Here is a 19,888-nt window from a genome sequence, read left to right on the forward strand (position 1 = left end):
GGAGGGCAGGCAGAGACACCCACCTGGGCTGTCCAGAAGACCCTCCTTCTGTGACACAAGGTAATCAAGCTCCTCATACACTGCTTCAGCATGAGCACCTTCATAGCTGGAAAAGGCTGAGAGATCCCCCAGCAGGTCAGAGATGCTACCCCAGATACCCTGGTCCAGCAGGCTGAGAGATCCCCCAGCAGGTCAGAGATGTCATCCCAGATACCCCGAACCAGCAGACACATCCTTTATCTCCCCAGTGCTCACACAGGTCTTATAGGGACCTCAGGATAGCTTCCCACCCAGTGCACCTGTTGGCAACTTTTCCCCTCATCTGGCCCTGAATACAGCTCAACCCCAACTCTGTCTCATCTCACAGGAAAGGCTATGACTTATGAGAGCTCATGTACCAGCCCTAAAAGCCTCTGTCTACTCAGCACTTAGAGCACATGGAGCCTGCAACTCAGAGCAGAGACCTGGCCCAGGCTCCCCTCCTCACACCCGCCCCATCTCCTGCCTGCACACATGCTCCCTGGTCCCCAGGTCCCCCTGCAGCCCACCTCTGCGCTCTGCTCTCCATCTGAGCACCTGAGTCACCAGGATGATGAGGACCAGTAAGAGAAGGGCCCCCAGGATGAGGTAGAGGACCCAAGGAAGGGAGAAGATGCCAGGGAGAGGATTCGAGGCTGGTCTGGTCCCTAAGGAGAACAGGAAAGAGGGTTGGAGAAGGTCCTGGGCAGAGAAACCCTCTGTGCCAGAATTTCCAGGAGCTCTGGACAATGGCGTCCCCGCCTCAGATACAAGTGCACTGACAGTGACTGAGCTCCTCCGGGTCTCGTCCTCAGACAAGCCATCCTCACTCCTGCCAGTGTGGCCCCGAGGCAGAGCCAGGGATTGTCAGGGAGCTGCCTGCCTAAACTGCCTCTGAGGACCCGCCTCATCCCCTCTCCTTGGGCTTCAAGAGACAGAGCATCAGACAGTCCTGGGACCTGCGCCTCACTGATGAGGAGCAACACACAGGGGCAGGTGGGAGAACCTTAGATTCTGCAACATGGGAACCAGAGCCACTTGGACCCCAGGCATGAGAACCTTTTGACTCTGGGATCCAGGGTAGGGGAGTTCCCCAAAATAATGCCCTGGCTCCTCCCCAAAAGCCAGAGCTTCCTCGACTCTTTCCTCTCCTTAGCTGTCAGAGAGTGCACAGAAGAGGTCCCTAGAATCTGAGTACTCTCCCCTGCCCATAGATGGATCACAATACCTGCTGTATTTGGGGGCAATGTTGTCCTTGCACCTAAAGAGAAAAAGAGGAGTTTGGGTAAAGGGAATTGACCAGAAATGAAGGGCAGCCCTTTTTCCCTCTTGAACCTGAAGTCACCCCTCAGTCTCCACAACAGCAGTGTCCAGTCCTCCCAGCTCCCCTGTCCTAGATCAGAGCCCCAGCCCTGGTTTGCTGTCTGAACATAAACTCCCCACCACACCCGGCCCAGCCCACTGCCTCTGCCCTGCCCCAGCTCACCCAGGACGGACCCCGAGCCCCTCACTCACCAGAGCACCTCACACCAGCATCCTCCTCATGCTTGCAGTCGCTCTGCCCCCAGGGCTCCGCAGCACAGTCCCACAGGGAGGGCTCCCGGCCCCCGCACCGCACCTCGTCCAGCCAGATGCTCCCGTTTCCAGGGCCAAACGCCGCGGCCCGCACGGCTTCCAGGGCCGGGCCACAGCCCAGCTGCTGACACACCACCTCGGCCTCTGCCAGGCTCCAGGAGTCATCGCACACGGTGCCCCAGGAGCCGCTGTGCCAGACCTCCACCCGCCCTGAGCACTCGCTGTCTCCTCCCCTGAGCCGGAGCTTCTCTCTGTCTGAAAAGGCAGCAGCCCCTCCTGTGACTCCCCTGGTGGGAGGAAGGAGCCCCTGGGGCCCTGGGGAGGGGGCGGGGCTGACGTACCTGTGCAGGGGGCAGCAGCTGGACAGCTCTTTGGTCTCCCTCCTGCAGAAACAATGATGGGAAGCTCTGGTTCAGGGACAGCTGGGGGTGGTCTTGTCCCCAAACACAAGTATCTAAGGTTTTTTGTCACAGTCAAATGACAAGAGACCACAGAAGCTACATCATCTACTTGGCTGAGTGGTTCGCTGCATCTTATCAGCATCTGGAATTACTTTATCTAATTAGTTGTTTACCAGACTCCACATCCCATAGCAACTGCAAACAGACACAGAGACAAATAAAAATATACACCTACATTTTGTAGACTCAGCCAAAACCCATCAATTAGATCTGGAAATATGAAATCATACTAACGACATCCTACACGGTTGGGAGTTACACAGAAACAGACAGTAAGTCACCTGCACACAAGATGTAGGCTTCCTCCTTGGGAGAGCAGGAGTTGTAATTCCAAGGGTCAGAAGGACATTGCCAGAGAGAGGTGTCAGCTCTCCGGCACTTGATTCCATCTACCCAGCGGGGTCTAGAACCTTCCCTAAGAGCAACAGAAAAGTTGAGACTTCCGCTGTCCCCACAGCCAAGCTGTCTGCAGATGACAGACACGGTGACATCATCCATGGGGCTGTGGCAGACACTGCCCCAGGTCCCGTTGTAGAAAACTTCCAGCCACCCAGCACACTGCTGGTCCTCGCTGACCATCCTGAGAGCCAGGAACTCTAAGATTGAAAGGGAGGAGATGGGACAGAGTGAACATTCAACTCAGTGCTCTAGGTTCTCCTCTCCCCCAGAAGTTGTGACCACACACCCCTGATCCAGCAGAGGAGATGCCCACTGGGTGACAAGACTGACTTTTGCCTCCCTTTCACCTGACTTTGTTCATTAACGTCTGTACACCTATTTCTACCACAACAATGTAGATGTGAACAGAGAGCAAGGCCAACTAGGGCAGCTGCAGTGATGGGAGCTGAATCCTGCTTCCTGACAAAACTTCTAAAAGAATGGAAAGTGATGTGGACAGTGATGTGGTCGACAGAATAATGGGCCCCCAGAGATGTCCACAGCCTAATCCCTGAACCTGTGACATGTTACCTTACATTTCAAGAGAGACTTTACAGACGTGATTAATAAGGACCTTGGGATGGAGACATAAAGCTCAAATATTGTGGATTAACCATGTGACCCCAGCCTAACACATCTTTAAACACGCTATGCTGAGAAATGCATCATCTTTCCCAGCTCCAGTTAAAGGGAAATGTGAGTGAGACAGAACAGTCAGAAGAAGCACTGTTGTCTGAAGAAGAATAAAGATGGCTCTGAGCCAAGAGATGAGGCCACCCAGGAAACCAGAAAAAGCTGGGAGAAGCGTCCTGCCCAGAGACTCCAGGGAGAACACAGCCCTGTGGACACTGGGATGTTGGCCCCCAGAGACTCTCGTTAGACTCCTAGCAAACAGAACTGTAAAGGAAAAATCTTGAGTTTTCACTATGTCAGGCTCCTCTGTCCATGGGATTCTCAGGCAAGAATGCTGGAATGGGTTGTCATGCCCTCCTCCAGGGGATATTCCTAACCCAGGGACTGAACCCGCATCTTTTACATCTCCTGCATTGGCAGGCAGGTTATTTACCACTAGCACAACCTGGGAAGCCTAGGATTTCCAGGTGTTACTCCCACAGATAACTGAAGAGTGAGCCCTGCTTTCAGCTGTTAACTGCAAGAAACAACTCTGTCAGGAAACACTACTGAGAAGAAAGGACCAGAATCTCAGCTGCTGCAGGAGGAATTAAAGTGCCCAGTCTTCATGTCTGCTGGAAAGACAGGCTCCATGGGAGGAACCCTCCTTCTCTGGTCCCTTCAGCATCTCTCCCTCAGAGCTCAGACCCCCGCCCTCCAGGGCCCCACCCCTCCCCCAGCCTGTGGACAGTGTGGAGTGCGCACCTGTGCAGATGACCCCCGCGTCCTCCTTGTGTCTGCAGTCGTGCCGCCCCCAGCCCCGGGAAGGGCACCTCCACACGTGAGACTCCTTTCCTGTGCAGTTCAGGTCGTCCAGCCAGATGGGCCCTGACCCTGCCCCAAAGTGAGCAGACCCCGTGGCATTGAGGGCGTCTCCACAGCCCAGCTGCCTGCACACCACGCGGGCATCGTTCAGGTCCCAGCCGTCGTCACAGATGGTGCCCCAGGAGCCCTGGTCAAGGATCTCCACTCTCCCGGCGCAGAGACCTCCTCCGTCCACCAGGCGGAGCTGTCTGCGGTCTGAGGAGAGAGAAATGGGTCACTGGGGCAGTGACGGGGTTGTAAAGGGTCTTCTGTCCTGTGGGACACTCACCTGAGCAGTAGGGGGCGCTCTCCTCTGAGGCCGCAGAGCCTGCTGGTTCAGACACGGAGTCGTTGCACTGGGGCAGCACCTGGGTCTGGTTTCCTGCAGAAAGAGCAATGATCAGAGGTCTGGTTGGGTTGAAGAACAGGAAACTGAATTAAACTAAATAATAACCTAGTGATGGAGTTTGAGATGAAAGCTGTAATAGCAGTGAAGTTTATAAATTTAGAGTTCAGTTTTTCCATGGAGAGGTCTGCTTCTGACAGTGCCACAATTTTTGTTTAAGCCAAGCTTTGCACTGAGAACAAGTTAAATAGTGTGTTCTATACCTAAATCTATATCTAAATATAAGAAACAAAACAAAATCTTTTCTGAAAGATTTCTAGAAGCTTTCATCTTCCATGTCTGTTACCAAAAGAAGAAGAAGAAGAAGAAGAAAAAAACTCATGTAAAAGAGATCAAATGGAAAACCAAAAGGAAAAAGAAGACATTCCCCAAAATATCCCCAAATATTCAATATTTGAGTTACCTGACAGAGAATTTAAATAGCCCTGATTAAAGTGCTCTTAAGATTAATTGCCAAGATGTGTTTCTTGACAGAGAAATTTTAACAAAAAAGAAATAAAAGTTCTAGAGCTAAAACACTTAATATTTGAATTTAAGAACTAAAGAATGAATGTATCAGCACATTAGATCAGCATAAGGCAGTTATTAAAACAGAAGATCAGAGGACAAATATTCTTCTATTAGGTTGGTGCAAACATAACTGTGGTTTAAGACCACGAATTTTAAATCATTATAACTAGGCTCAGACATATCTTTATTAATCAAAATAGGAACCATTACAATCAACACATTTTTGCCAATGAGAAATTAGTTTGTTTTTTCCTGTAGTGTAAAGCTGTGCTTTGGGATTTGATGAACTCTTGGAAAGCATTTCCTGCCTCCTGTTGGTTGTGGAAGCATTTTGTTTGCAAAAAGTTGCTGAGATGCTTGAAGAAGTGGTATTCAGTTGATGAGAGGTCAGGTGAGTATGGCAGATGAGGCAAAACTTCGTAGCCCAACTCGTTAAACCTTTGAAGCGTTGGTTGTGTGATGTGTGGCCAGGCGTTGCCATGGAGAAGAATTGGCACCTTTCTGTTGACCAATGCCGACTGCAGGTGTTGCAGTTTTCAGTGCCTCTCAGTGATTTGCTGAGCCTACTTCCCAGATGTAATGGTTTCTCTGGGATTCAGAAAGCTGTAGTGGATCAGACTGGGAGCAGACCACCAAACAGTGACCAAACTTGGTGCAAGTTTGGCCTTGGGAAGTGCTTTGCAGCTTCTCCTCAGTCCCATCACTGAGCTGGTTATCAGCAGTTGTCATATAAAATGCACTTTTCGTCACAGGTCACAATTCAATGGAGAAATGGTTCATTGTTGTTGTGTAAAATAAGAGAAGACAATGCTTCAAAATGACAAGTTTTTTTTTATTTGTGGTCAGTTCATGAGGCACCCACTTATCAAGTTTTTTCACCTTTCAGCATTTGCTTCAAATGCCAAACGACTGTAGAAAGGTTGACATTCAGTTCTTTGGCAACTTCTCATGTAATTGTAAGAGGATCAGCTTTGATGATTGCTCTAATTGGTTGTTGTCAACTTCCAATGTCAGGCCATTGCACTCCTCATCTTCAAGGTTCTCATCTCTGCAAAACTTCTTTTTTAAAAAAATTTATTTATTATTTATTTATTTTTGGCTTTGCAGGGTCTCTGCTGCTCAGGCTTTTCTCTAGTTGTGGCGAGTGGGGACTAGTCTTTGTTCTCGTGAGCAGGCTTCTCATTGTGGTGGTTCTCTTGTTATGGAGAACAAGCTCTAGGGCTTCTGGGCTTCAGTAGTTGTGGTTCCCAGGCTCTAGAGCACAGGCTCAAAAGTTGTGATGCACAGGCTTAGTTTCTCTCCTTAGCATGTGGAATCTTCCCGGACTAGGGATTGAACCCGTGTCTCCTGCACTGGCAGGTGGATTCTTTACCACAGAGCCACCAGGGAAGCCCTGCAAAACTTCTTGAACAACCACTGCATTATATGTTCATTAGCAGTTCCTGGACCAAATGCATTGTTGATGTTGCAAGTTTTCTCTGCTGCTTTACGACCCATTTTGAGTGAATAAGAAAATCACTTGAAATTGCTTTGTGTCTAACATCATGTCTATAGTCTAAAATACATATAGAATAAACAGCAAGTAATAAACCATTAGCAAAATAAAAATCAAGAAATACACATTAAATGATGTGAAACATAACCACATTTATTTAAGAATACATTCCAATATCAAATGGCAAATTTCAACAATGCAAAAACCACGATTACTTTTGCACCAATCTAACTGCAGGTCACATGGTAAGTGTCCTGGTTATAGTGCTGTGTAACAAATTTCCCCCCAAAATTTAGCCACTGGAGGAAAAAATATATATTTCATTTTGCTTAAGACTTCCTGAGTCAGCAATTTTGGAAGACTCAACAGTTCTCTCTTGGGGTCTTTCAGTACTTGCACTTAGATATCATCTGGGGCTGCAGTCAGCTGAGAACTTGACTGAACCTGTAGTTACTTAGGGAAATTCCTCACAGTATTTTAGCAGTAAAGGAACATCATGATGGCAACCTAATCCAGTAAGATTTTATATGTTCAGAGAGAAATGAGACAGAATGAAACAAAAACTAGCATTGAGGGACTCCAGTTCAAGGTCATCTGGAAATGCTTATATTATTCTTGTAACTTTTCAGTAAGTCTCAAATTACATCAAAATTTAAAAAAAAAAATGTTAAAAGGTGAAAACAAGTCAGAGATAATTCATTCCTAGGACACCTTCCATAAAAGAAATACTAATAACATTAAAAATAAATAAATAAAATGCTTAGGAAAAATGTAGAAGAAGGTGGACAAAACTTTTGAGAGAAATTTAAGAACTAGCTGAATGGAGGGATATAGCATATCAATGGCTTCCCAGGTGGCTCAGTAGTAAAGTATCTGCCTGCCAGTTCAGAAGTGGGCTCAATATCTGGGTCAGGAAGAAGCCCTGGAGGAGGGCATGGTAACCCACTCCAGTATTCTTGCCTGGGAAATCCCGTGGACAAAGGAGTCTGGCAGACTGCAATCCATGGGTCACAAAAGAGTTGTATGCAACTTTGTGACTAAACAACAATAAAAAATTATGTCAATGTATTGAGAGATCCAAAATTGTCAAAGTCAGCCATTCTCAAATTTCTGTGTAGATTAAATCTAATCTTAATCAAAATACCCTTATGCTTATTTTTTAGGGAGTGTGAAAATTAACCAGCAGATTCCAAAACTTAGACAAAATACAAAACACCAAGAATGACCAACACAGTCAGTAAGAAAAGGAACAAAGTTAGAGGAGTTAATACAAAGTAACCCCTGTAAATTAAAATTATCTAGACTTATTATAAAGTTATAGTAGTTAAGAAAAGGCAGCATTGGTGCAAAGATAGACAAATGATACAGTGGAACAGAATACAGAGTCTTAAAAAGGACTCAGACATATGTGCTCTTCTGCTTAAGATAAAGGTAGCACTGCAGTGGGGAAAAAGTCTTTTCAGAAAAAGATTCTGAGCAAATTGGATGTCCATGTGAAATGTGACTTATCTTACACAGATATCAATCCCAGAAGGAATGTACAATTACATGCAAAAGAAAAAGAAACTTTTGTAAGATACTCTAAGAGAATATTTTCATGATCTTGGAGTAGGGAAAGTTCTTTTTAAAGGGATATAAGAAGTATTAAATACAGAGGGAAAAGTTGGTAAGTTATATTAATATTTCCTTCAAATTAAAAACTTGCTTCATCAAAGGATACTGTAACATTAAGAAAACGAAAAGAAAAGAGCAAATGTTAAACACAGAAAATAAGTAACATGTATTTGCACCCAAAGTCATTGTCATGCTACATTCTAGCATCATATTTATAATAGTCAAGAGCAGGAAACAACTCAAATCTCTAATATCAGTTGAATGGATCAATGGCCATGCTATCAATGAAAGCAATGTTCTACAGTAATAAAAATGAATAAAGTACTGCTATAAACAATATCATGAGTGAATCCTAAATATAATGTTGAGTCGAAGAAGTCACACACAAAAGAAAGCACACTGAATGATTTTATATAAAGTTCAAAAACTGATAAAACACTCTATGGTAGTAGAAGTTAGACAAGCAGTTTTCTCTGGAGAGGAAGGAGGCCACAGTTATTGGAGGAAACAGTGACTCTTGATGCTGGGAGTGTTCTTTTTGCTGCTCTGGGTACATGACTGAAGTCTACACTTACTGCTTATACACTGTTTTCTATGATCATATGTCAATAACAATGTTGCTTTAAAATATATTATTCCCCTTCACACTTATTGCCCTAATCTGAAAAATGAGTGAACAATGAGAAGCACCATATTTCATCATGAAATATCTTCCAAAGCCAGTTTTCCCTCACTCCCTGCTCTTCAGAACACTTCACTCCAGGAGCATCCTAAGTAGCAGTAGCCCTTGTCCCTCTCTCTTACCTGAGCAGATCACATAGGCTGTGTTGCCATGGGAACAGTCAGGCCCACCCAAGGCAGTCACAGGGCAACTCCACAGGAAGGACTCCGCCCCTGAGCAGTGAAATCGGACTGTTGAGATCTGGTCACCTCCTTCCACCAAGTGTGGTCCTCCGGGCGTGGAGATGGTGACTCCACAGCCGAGCTGACGACAGACAACATTGGCATTGGCCAGACTCCAGTGGGAGGCACAGAGCGCTCTCCATCGTCCAGAAATGTTCATCTCCACCTGCCCCTCACACTGAGAGGAGCCGTTTGTCATGAGCCTGACGTCTGAGTACACTGGTAGAAGAAGACAGAGTTTCAGCAAAATCTCATGATCTCTCACCTGAACAGAGTGTGTGGGAGGTTAAGTCCCGACCTGCAGCTCACCTGAACAGACAACCTGAGCAGCTCCACTGTGCTGACATGTGCCCCCTGGACAAGGCACTCTGGGGCAGAACTGGAGCTTAGGTTCCGCCCCCTCACACCTAAACTCTTCAGCCCAGATCCGGCCATCTGACTCTCTGAAGAGCTCGTGTCCCAGGACAGACACAGCCTCACCACAATCCAGCTCTGCGCAGATGACCTGGGCAGTGGGGAGTGTGAAGTTCCCATCAGACACTGAGATCCAGTCTTCTCCAGGACGTACTTCTACTCTTCCTGAGCAGGGTCCATTGTCTCCAACCAGACGCACAAATCCTAAGAAAACAACAACAAGAAATCCAGTGAGTGTCCATAGTCCTGGTTTGGCAATTGGAAACAATGTCACAGGCAATAATGTGAAATTTTTTCTTTTCCAGGAGTGGCGCCTGGAGAGAATATTGGACAGTTATTCTCAGAATTTCATGAGCAAGTATTTTCATGAGCAAATTTCTGAAAAGAAACCCTGAAGGATTTTCAGGGTCAGTTTGAAATAGCTGATTTCCAAAAACATGCATTTTGAGGTTAATTAGGAATGTGAATTCCTCATCTAGAGGCCTGGAAACTACAGAGCCCAAGGATACTGCTCTGTAGTGGGCACCAGACTCAGGTTCAGAGCTGAACTAACCCACAGTGAAGTAGACCCATGGGCCTCAAGAGGTTAGAGGACTAAGAGCCACACAAGGTTAGAAGGCCATCCTGAGATTTCTGGGGCCAGAATACTGGCCAGTTTTCTCTCAGGAACTGATACTCAAGTCACTGAAGATAAGGAAAATCATGCGGGCTGAATCTGCGAGTGCTTGCTAACAGTAGAGAGACTTCTGGCTAACAGGAGGAAAGCTAGACATTATAACAAGTTTACTGTTATGATTTCACATATGTTTCTCATAATTTTTCATGATGAAAAATTCCAAGAATTTCTTAGGTGACCTGATTTTGAAAAGTTGTCCAGAGATCAGTTTGGACAGGAAGAAAGCTCAGAGTCATAGGAGAAGGGGCTGGTCATAGCCATCTTTCTTGAAAGCTTAGAACTTATCAAAGAACCTGGGACAGAGTGAGTTCTCAGTGGGAGCATGCAACAGCTGAGGTTTTTGATTACTTCATACTAGACATGTGAACTTTAGGAAATGCTAAAGAGTGAAGATAAGTTAAAGTATTTTAATCCTGTCTATATGCTAACTGTTTGTTCCTTTCCTATTTGGATTCTTGAGAAATAGCTACTATGCTGTAAAGAAAGAGTAAGAGGAAGAGAGCAGAGGGCAAATAGTGAAGTGAAGTGAAAGTCACTCAGTCATGTCTGACTCTCTGTGACCCCATGGACTATACAGTCCATGGCATTCTCCAGGACAAAATACTGGAGTGGGTAGCCTTTCCCTTCTCCAGGGGCTCTTCCCAAACCCAGGGATCAAATCCAGGTCTCGCGCATTGCAGGCAGATTCTTTGCCAACTGAGCTACAAGGGAAGCCCAGGAATGCTAGAGTGGGTAGCCTATCCTTCTCCAGTGGATCTTCCCAATCCAGGGTTCTAACTGGGGTCTCCTGCATTGGAGGTGGATTCTTTGCCAACTGAGCTATGAGGGAAGCCCAGGGAGCAAATAAGCCATACATGATTTAGAAATTTTCAAATTGCAAAAGCCTCAATATGGATGAAAGATAGAAGATTTGGCATTTTATCCCATGCTCCTCCCATCAACCACTTCATCCTGCTATCTTTCCCATTTCTCCCACTGCAGACAAGAGAAAATAATCTTAAGAACCACAAATGGGTGGAAAGGAAATTCTGAAAGGGAAGAACTTCTGTAGGAGTGGAGTGAGGCAGGGTGTGTGGTAGGTTAAAAGGGGAGTGGGTGGGGTATGAAACAGAGAGAGACCAAAGAAAAAACTCATGATCATGGTTTGAACTTCAGGGACCATATCTTGGGTAGAGGAAGGTAATCCAAATAAAAAAGAAACCCACAACATAAAACACTTTCTTTAACACACTTGTCTGGTTTCAAAGTATGCTCATGATAATTAATGTACATGGTGAAATTCTTTCTGGTAAAGGATTCTGATTATATGAATATATGAACTTTGAAGGTTCAGAAAGAATATTCTAATAAAATAAAAATCTACTACAGAAAACAGGAAAGAACAGAAAAGACCCAAAAGAAATTAAAGACTTGAAGGATCAGCTTGACCACTTATCCAAGAGTGAATGGCGAGACAGAAGATGGTCTGCTTGCATTTTATTACTTATCACTTTCATCTCCCCAGAGAGACATAGGTTAGAGCCAGTCTGGTCTGGTTGGGAGTTTGCTCATAGGCGACACATTCTAATTAAAGCATTTTTACTCAACACTTTTTAGTTGCTATATTAACCCCATAAGATTACAGATTAGGCAGAACATGAAAGAAATATTTGTTATATGCTGTTTTATGTACCCTGATAAATGTTAAATGCTTGAATATACACTGAATAATCAACAAAGTCTTATACACATAAGGATAGACTCTTCTGAGACAAATTATGACTTCTTTTTTGTTTTCTATTTGATTTTAAAATTTATGTGGAAGATTATGTGTGTGAAAATTGCGAGAAAGTTTGTGGAATAGAAGGCTGATGTCAGTGGATAAGGATATTAAATATAATAAAAATATATCCTCCTCTGGTCTCTTGCTGTACAGACATCCTGCATCCTTAGGCACACACAGCATCCTCCACACCACACACACCTGGACCATCAGTGCTGCTCAGAACACCCCGCATGTGCCTTTTTCAGTTCCTATTACAATCCCTCTCCCTCCCAGCTGCTACAACTCTTTTCTACATTCTTCAAAAATTACATCTGTCCCCTTACTCCTATTCATATGAAATAAACCCCCCAATTCAATTCTCTTAAATCACTGAAGTCATCAACTATATAATTTCTTACCATAAATCACAGAAACGGTATTGCTTCCACTTTTGACTTGTCAGTGTGTGGCTAAGGGTTCTTACAAAGTTTTGGCCTATACAGATGTCTTAAAAGAAAAAATGGGCAGAGAATCTCTTATGGTAACAATGGAAGGAGAACCTATGACTCAGAGCACTTCATCCAAAGTTCTCTGGTCTTACCTGCAAAGGCCTATGAATATTCACATCTAAAATTTCAAAAGAGACTTGCAATTCGGCACAAACCCATCAATTCCTGTCTGATCTGTTTAGTGACATCCTCTGTGCCTCCACTCCTACTAACCTGGTGTAAAATAATGTCTCACACTGTATGTACAGAAACAACTCCATCCTGAAGTTGTGTCCTCATTCTAGCCCTCCCCTCCCATAGGCTCACTGTGCAAAGGGCTTTGTGTGGTGATTTGAAAATATCTCTGTGATTGATCTTCATCTTCATTATGAAGATCAATTTTCATTGGAATAGTTTAATCTACTATGTAAGGTAAGATCACTGGAGAAGAAATAGCAGAGACTTACAGCAGGAAAGTAAATGAAGCACATCACCCACAGAAGTTTTGTGCATTCAGGGAAGATGGCTCTGTCTCAGTCCTCTCTAGCCCATCTATATCCTATAGCCCCAGTGATCAGACACCAGCTTCCACGGAACTTTCCATTCTGCCACCACAGGGCAATACACTGACCATACCTGAGCAGACGACTCCTGCATCCTCCTCATGACTGCAGTTGTGCAGTCCCCAGCCCTTGAAAGGGCACTTCCACACGTGGGATTCCTTTCCTGTGCAGTCCAGTGTGTCCAGCCAGATGGGCCCTGATCCTGCCCCGAAGTGAGCAGATCCCATGGCATTGAGGGCATCTCCACAGCCCAGATGCCTGCACACCACGCGGGCATCGTCCAAGTCCCAGCCGTTATCACAGATGGTGCCCCAGGAGCCCTGGTCAAGGATCTCCACTCTCCCGGCGCAGGGACCGCCCCCGTCCACCAGGCGGAGCTGTTTGCTGTCTGAGGAGAGAGAAATGGGACAATGGGGCGGTGACAAGGGGGATGAGAAGGGTCTTTTGTCCTGTGGGACCTCACCTGAGCAGTAGGGGGCGCTCTCCTCTGAGGCTTCAGAGTCCCCTGGTTCTGACAGGGAGTCATTGCACTGGGGCAGCACCTGAGTCTGGTTTCTTACAGCAGTGATAAGAGAATAATAACACTGAAAATGGGTAAAAACACGAAATATACACTACTGAGTAGGGTGAGACAGAAGTATTAACTTCTGATTTGTAGAGTTCTGCACAGCATCTGAGAAAGATTTACAGGAAATGTTAGTCTCTCTACCCAGAGCAGTTGAATGACTCCAGAGTCACAGGAATGGGCTGGCTGCTGGACGGATTCCTTATAAACCACACACATGTTAGTGCCCTTGACCTGAGAGTTAAAGGGATTAGATTAAAGGAAATGGAGTCAGGAACCGGCCTCATCAGAAGCCTCAGGTAGCAGCCATGAACCCTCTACCGTTAGAATCATTCTCCCTGGTACAGTCATGCAGAACTGAAAAACAAATTGACCCTGAGATGTCTCGGTTTGCCCCAGAATATTTCACTGATGGTTCTAAGCTTCAGACTCCAGATCTGGATACTTTGTTTAAAAAAAAAAAAAACAAACAAAAAAGGGATCTCTTTGAGTGGATTGGGCCACCTTGCATGAGAAATGTGTCAGGTGATATTGATTGACATTGACCAGATTCCACTGGGAATCTTGGAATGCTGCTTCTTCTCTCAAGTAAATATTATTTTTTCTTGCACTTTGTGTCAGGAGTCACTATTATTCAAAGTTGGGGGCTATTTGTTCTCCAGGGGGAAAATATTATGCATTTCTAACTTTACCATAAAGCAAAAATAGGTTAAATTCTTGTTCTGAAAGCACTTGAACAAACGATATTGACAGACTCACTGTGTTTTTCTTCTTTAATACATAAAAAGCAATGTAAAGAAAGGTTAAATGATGTCTATTCAGTGTTGCACTTTAAGTGAATGATGAAGTAGAGAATAAAATCTAGAATTTTGTACTTGCATGAAGAGTGGTTCCAATGGAGAGGTTCGCAGCAGGCCAATGGTCTGCTGGATACAACTTTAAATGCCATAAAATGTTAGATACAAAATGAAGATATTAGACATTTGTGGACACAATATAAACTAAACATGCTAAAATTCTAGAGTGGAGCTCATTTCATTGTTAGCCAAGGATCTGAAGCTTCTCTTTCTCTATGGGAATTTCCCAATTTGTTGCCTGGTTACTGGATCAAAGTGGGACAGAGAAGCCTGCATGATTTGGGGGTTACCTGGTGCTGCAGTGACAAAATTGGAGACTTGAGAGCCTCTCCCATATAGCAGATTTTCTCCTCAAATATCTGTCCAGTAAACACACTGTCAAGGGCAGGAGGCCAAAGAACTGTGTCAAACACCTTGGAAACAGAGTGGATAATCCCTCATCCTCCTGACTGCTGAGCTACCTAAACATTCAGGTTTTCACTTATAAACTCTGAAAGCCCATAACACAGAGGCAGAGAAATCAGAGGTAGACTGAGTGCTACCAGTACTGCAACCCAGGCTTGTTACAGCTCAATTCTAGCTGGTATCTAGACAGCTGGGTGGTCTGAACCCCTTCTCCCACTTGCTTAACAAAACAGAATATGAATCCTTTCAGGTGTTAGAAAATATATCTGGGATATCTTATTTTCTTATGCATCATATCTCTTATTCAGTTAAAAAGTAAAGCGATGGATGACATGGAAAATTTAAAAATTGAAAAAAGGAAGGTAAGAGAAGGCAGAGACACACATGCTAGATATGCTGGAGTTAGCAGATAAGGATTTTAACTATGAACAATGTGTTTAGGGGAAAAGGGGAAAGGAAAGAATCAATAGGTGAAAAATGAAAAAAATGAACAAATAATTGTAACTATAAGAAAATCAAAGGAACAGTTGCCAACTGAAAATAAAATATCTAGAATTACAACTGAATGAATAGGTTTAAAAGAATTTTAGACAGAACTGAACACAGAATGTCTTAGAGTCCTAGAGTTGAGAGATGAGAAGGAAGGAAAAGAGAAGAAGGAGAAGGAGAAAGAGGGGGAATAGGAAGAGAAGAGAAACAAAGACAGTGCAGCAGAACTAATATTTGAAGATATAATAATTAAGAATTTTTTTTTAATGGATGGAAGGCTATGAAAACCTCCACACCTAGTAAAGCTGCAGAAAATCAAAGGTAAATCTGGAATAAATTTGTTTAATACCAAAGAAAGAAAAAAAGGAGAGAAAAAGGAACATGAAGCACTTGGGTCAATTAAAAGGAAATGGTAGATACTAGCCCAACAATATCAGTAACTGGATTTGCAATCTAATTACCATGGATTAGATACTTCAAATTAAAACCCCTCTACTAACTGATGAACCAACAAAATTCATGTAAATGCTACCTGCAAGATACTCACATTGTATATGAGAGCAAAGAAAGGTCAAAAGTAAAATGATGGGGGAAAATGTATATATTATGTGAATACTAGGCTTCCCAGGTGGTGCTAGTGGTAAAGAACCCACCTGCCAGTGTAGGAGACATAAGAGATGTGGGTTCAATCCCTAGGTCAGGAAGATCTCCCGGAGGAAGGAATGGCAATCCACTCCAGTATTCTTGCCTGGAGAATCCCATGGATAGAGGAGCCTGGCTGGTTACAGTCCATAGCAAAGAGTTGGACATGACTGAAATGACTTAGCAAGCATGCACACATGTGAATACTAACTATAGGAAAGCTGCAGTAGCTATAGCAAGGTCACAGAAAGGAGACTTTAAGGGAAGATGTGCTAATTTAGTTAAAGAGGATATTTTCATGATTATACAGTGATATGCCCTTAATAAAGATATTACAGATATCAGAATCCAGGGAAGATACCGAAACATAGCTTTGAAATACAGAATAATACTTGACAGAATGAAAAGAAGAAATCAACGAAATAACAATCAACCTGGGGGAACTTTAACAAATCTTTTTCAATACCATGCAGACCAGGCATACAAAAAAGAAGAAAGACTATAGTAGATGTTAACACCACAATCAACACATTTAGCTAAATAACATATATAGAGCAATGAACCCAATAATGAAAGAATTCACATTATTGTAAATGCACTAGGGATATTTATCAAAAATGACCATATGGTAGGACAAAAACCTTCAGATAATTGAATTATACAGAGTATTTACTCTGACCACAGTGTAATTAAATTAAGAATTAATAAGAAAATATGGTTAGCCATCCCTACTTGGAGAAATTAAGCAACTCCCTTCCAAAACAGTACCTGGGTCTGGGAATAAATTTAAACATTAGAAAATATTGTGAAATAGTGATAGTAGAGATATGATATAGCTAAATTCTTCTAATGCACTAAAGTAGTGCTTAAGGGAAATTTATACCTTAGATTTAGAAAAGTAGAAAGGCTGAAAATGAAAAGAACATGTAAGCTTCTATTTAAGAAACTAGGAGAAGAAGCCTAAAGGATAAAGCCTAAAGAATACAGAAGTTGGGATTAAAAAAGAAAAGAACAAAAATTAATTTTAAAAAAGAAGGTAACGATGGTGGTAGTGATGGTGGTTTAGTCCCTAAGTCAAGTCCTACTATTGTGACTCCGTGGACTGTGGCCTACCAGGCTCCTCTGTCCATGGGATTTTAGGCAAGAATATTGGAGTGGGTTGCCGTTTCCTTCTCCATGGGATCTTCTTAACCCAGAGATTGAACCTGTGTCTCCTGCATTGCAGGTGGTCTCCTGCATTGCAAGCGGATTCTTTACTGCTGAGCCACCAGGGAAGCCCAAGGTAAGCAGAGGAAAACCTTCCAAACATGGCTCCTTGAAAGCTGATAACCACTGAGCAATACTAAACAAGAACAAAGAGAAAATGAAGTTAACAATACCAAGAATGAAGAAATGTCACTATAAATCATACAAATTTTTTGGTCATAGTTTCATTGAGATTAAATTTACATATCCAATGTGGATAAATACTCAGAAGATTTTCAATTTCTCCACAACCTTGCCAACACTTATTTTTTTTTCTTTAAATCATAGCCATTTTGAGAGGTGTGAGATGATATCTCATATGGTTTTGATTTACATTTCCCTGGATGGCATCACCAACTCGATAGGCATGGGTTTGAGTAGAATCTGGGAGTTGGTGATGGACAGGGAGGCCTGGTGTGCTGCAATTCATGGGGTCGCAAAGAGTCGGACACGACTGAACAACTGAATTGAACTGAACTGAACTGATGACTAATAATGTTGAGCATATTTTCCTATACCTATAGGCTATGTCTATACCTTCTTTGGAGAAATGTCCATTCAAGTCTCTGGCTAATTTTTTAATTGGGTTATTATGGTTTTTCCCTTGTTGTTGTTTTGCTCTTGAGTTGTAGGATTTCCTTATATATTTTGCAAATTGTCTATTTTTGCCTGTTCTTTTGGTGTCATATCCATGAAATCATGAAATTATGTACATTTATTTGGTGAGAAACTAAATTATCAGGTATCTAAAATGTAATTTGTATCTGTTAATATTACAACATCACACACAGTAAAATAAATTCAGATTCAGTGAGGTTATAAATATTCTTTTCTCAAATTATAAAATTATTTGAAGAAAATAAAATGATTAAAAACTATCTTGAGATGAAGAATGGCATCTGAAACACTGCATTAAAGGTAGAATTTATGAAAGTAAAACATAGTATATTTGATCATATAACCACACCACATACACAACCCTAAAGACATATGCAAAAAATGGGGTAAATACTTTCAGTAGTATTTAAGAAAAGCAGTAAGTGGTGTTAATTTGTAGAGAGTTTCTATAAATAAATGAAATTTTAAACATTCTAGAGAAAAAATATAAATGATGATGGAAGATATCTTAAAGATATCTGAAATGCCTTTAAGTATTTACTTGTTTATCATGTCCATATTCCACAACAAATACACACATGTTTACCCCTGAATGAAAGTTCCACTAGAGGAAGGACCTTGCGTATCTTATTTACCCTGTGTTTCTGCTATTAGGATGGTGATTGCACATTCACCATTCAACAAGAATGCATGGAGAAGCTTTTCTAAATACCATGATGGGGCTTGATAAATATTTATTGAATGAATAAGTAGATGAATAAAATTCAGTGAAATAGAATTTCTTTAAATTCATGGTAATCAGCAAAATAGTAAAGCAAATATAAATTAATGGTAATGTTTTCTGATAATAAATGGTGCATATTAAACATAATTAATGCATAAGCACAGAATTAATTTATATTCAAATTTCCACTTATGCAATTTTTTAAAAGTTTTTTCTTAAATTTATTTTTGGCTGTACTGGGTCTTTGGTGCTGCATGTGGGCTTTCTCTAGTTGTGGTGCACAGGCTTAGTTTTTCCATGGCATACGGAATCTTCCTGGTGTGTGTGCCTGTGTGTGCTGTTTCTTCAGTCGTGTCCAATTCTGTGTGACCCAATGGACTGTAGCCTGCCAGGCTCACCTGTTCATGGGATTCTCCAGGCATGAATACTGGAGTGAGTTCCCATGCCCTCCTCCAGAGGATCTTCCAGACCCAGGGATCAAACCTGCATCTCTTATATCTTCTGCACTGGCAGGCAGGTTCTTTACAACTTCCTGGACCAGAGATCAGACTCATGTCCTCTGCACTGACAGGTGGATTTTTAACCACTGGAGCACCCAGGAAGCCCCACTTATACAACTTTCAATGGACAATTATTAAATGAATTCTAAGCTACTGTTATGTGTTATTCAGTATGACATTAGTCAAGCAAAGATTGCTGTAAAGAGAGAAAGCTCTTTAAAAAGGGAAAATATAGAAAAAGTCAGAAAAAAAACCAAACAGCTACCTAGTAAGGCAGAAATGTCTGCAGTAGACTCAAATAAATTTTTTAAGAAAGACTTGTATTTAGAGGAAGCAAAAATAACCAAAAAAAAAAAAAAAGACACATAAGAATTGTAAGTGAAAGAAATACATATAAGTTCAAAAAACACAAGAAAATGGAAGAGTAAATGGTTCTTGTCATAAAATATGAGAACTTGTGTATTCTCTCCACATCCTCCTACCAAACTTCTTACCCACTTCATGCAGAGAACCTCTGAAAAAATGATGGCAGGGCCTCTGTGAGGTGATTGCTCACTTTCAGGGTCAGAGACTTCACCACAACCCATTTTATGGTGCTTTATTGTCTAAAAGGAGAGAAGTGAAAAGCAAAGGAGAAAAGGAAAGATATTCCCATTTGAATGCAGAGTTCCAAAGAATAGCAAGGAGAGATAAGAAAGGCTTCCTCAGTGATCAATGCAAAGAAATAGAGAAAAACAACAGAATGGGAAAGACTAGAGATCTCTTCAAGAAAATTAGAGATACCAAGGGAATATTTCATGCAAAGATGGGCTCAATAAAGGACATAAATGGTATGGACCTAACAGAAGCAGAAGATATTAAGAAGAGGTGGCAAGAATACACAAAAGAACTGTACAAAAAAAGATCTTCATGACCCAGATAATCATGATGGTGTGATCACTCACCTAGAGCCAGACATCCTGGAATGTGAAGTCAAGTGGGCCTTACAAAAGCATCACTACGAACAAAGCTAGTGGAGGTGATGGAATTCCAGTTGAGCTATTTAAAATCCTGAAAGATGAT

At 42.6% G+C, this 19,888-nt stretch overlaps 1 protein-coding gene across 1 annotated transcript in view; it reads right to left on the reverse strand.

The window, feature by feature from the left end:
- LOC122423127 overlaps nucleotides 1-19,888 on the reverse strand; it is a 308,231-nt gene that overhangs the window by 203,635 nt on the left and 84,708 nt on the right. Inside the window, 4 exon segments of the mRNA XM_043439907.1 lie at nucleotides 4,258-4,350; nucleotides 8,798-9,115; nucleotides 9,206-9,514; nucleotides 12,855-13,244. Of these exon segments, the coding sequence (XP_043295842.1) occupies nucleotides 4,258-4,350; nucleotides 8,798-9,115; nucleotides 9,206-9,514; nucleotides 12,855-13,244 (1,110 nt within the window).

The sequence above is a fragment of the Cervus canadensis genome, chromosome 21, assembly GCF_019320065.1.
Source record: "Cervus canadensis isolate Bull #8, Minnesota chromosome 21, ASM1932006v1, whole genome shotgun sequence".
Lineage (NCBI taxonomy): Eukaryota > Metazoa > Chordata > Mammalia > Artiodactyla > Cervidae > Cervus > Cervus canadensis.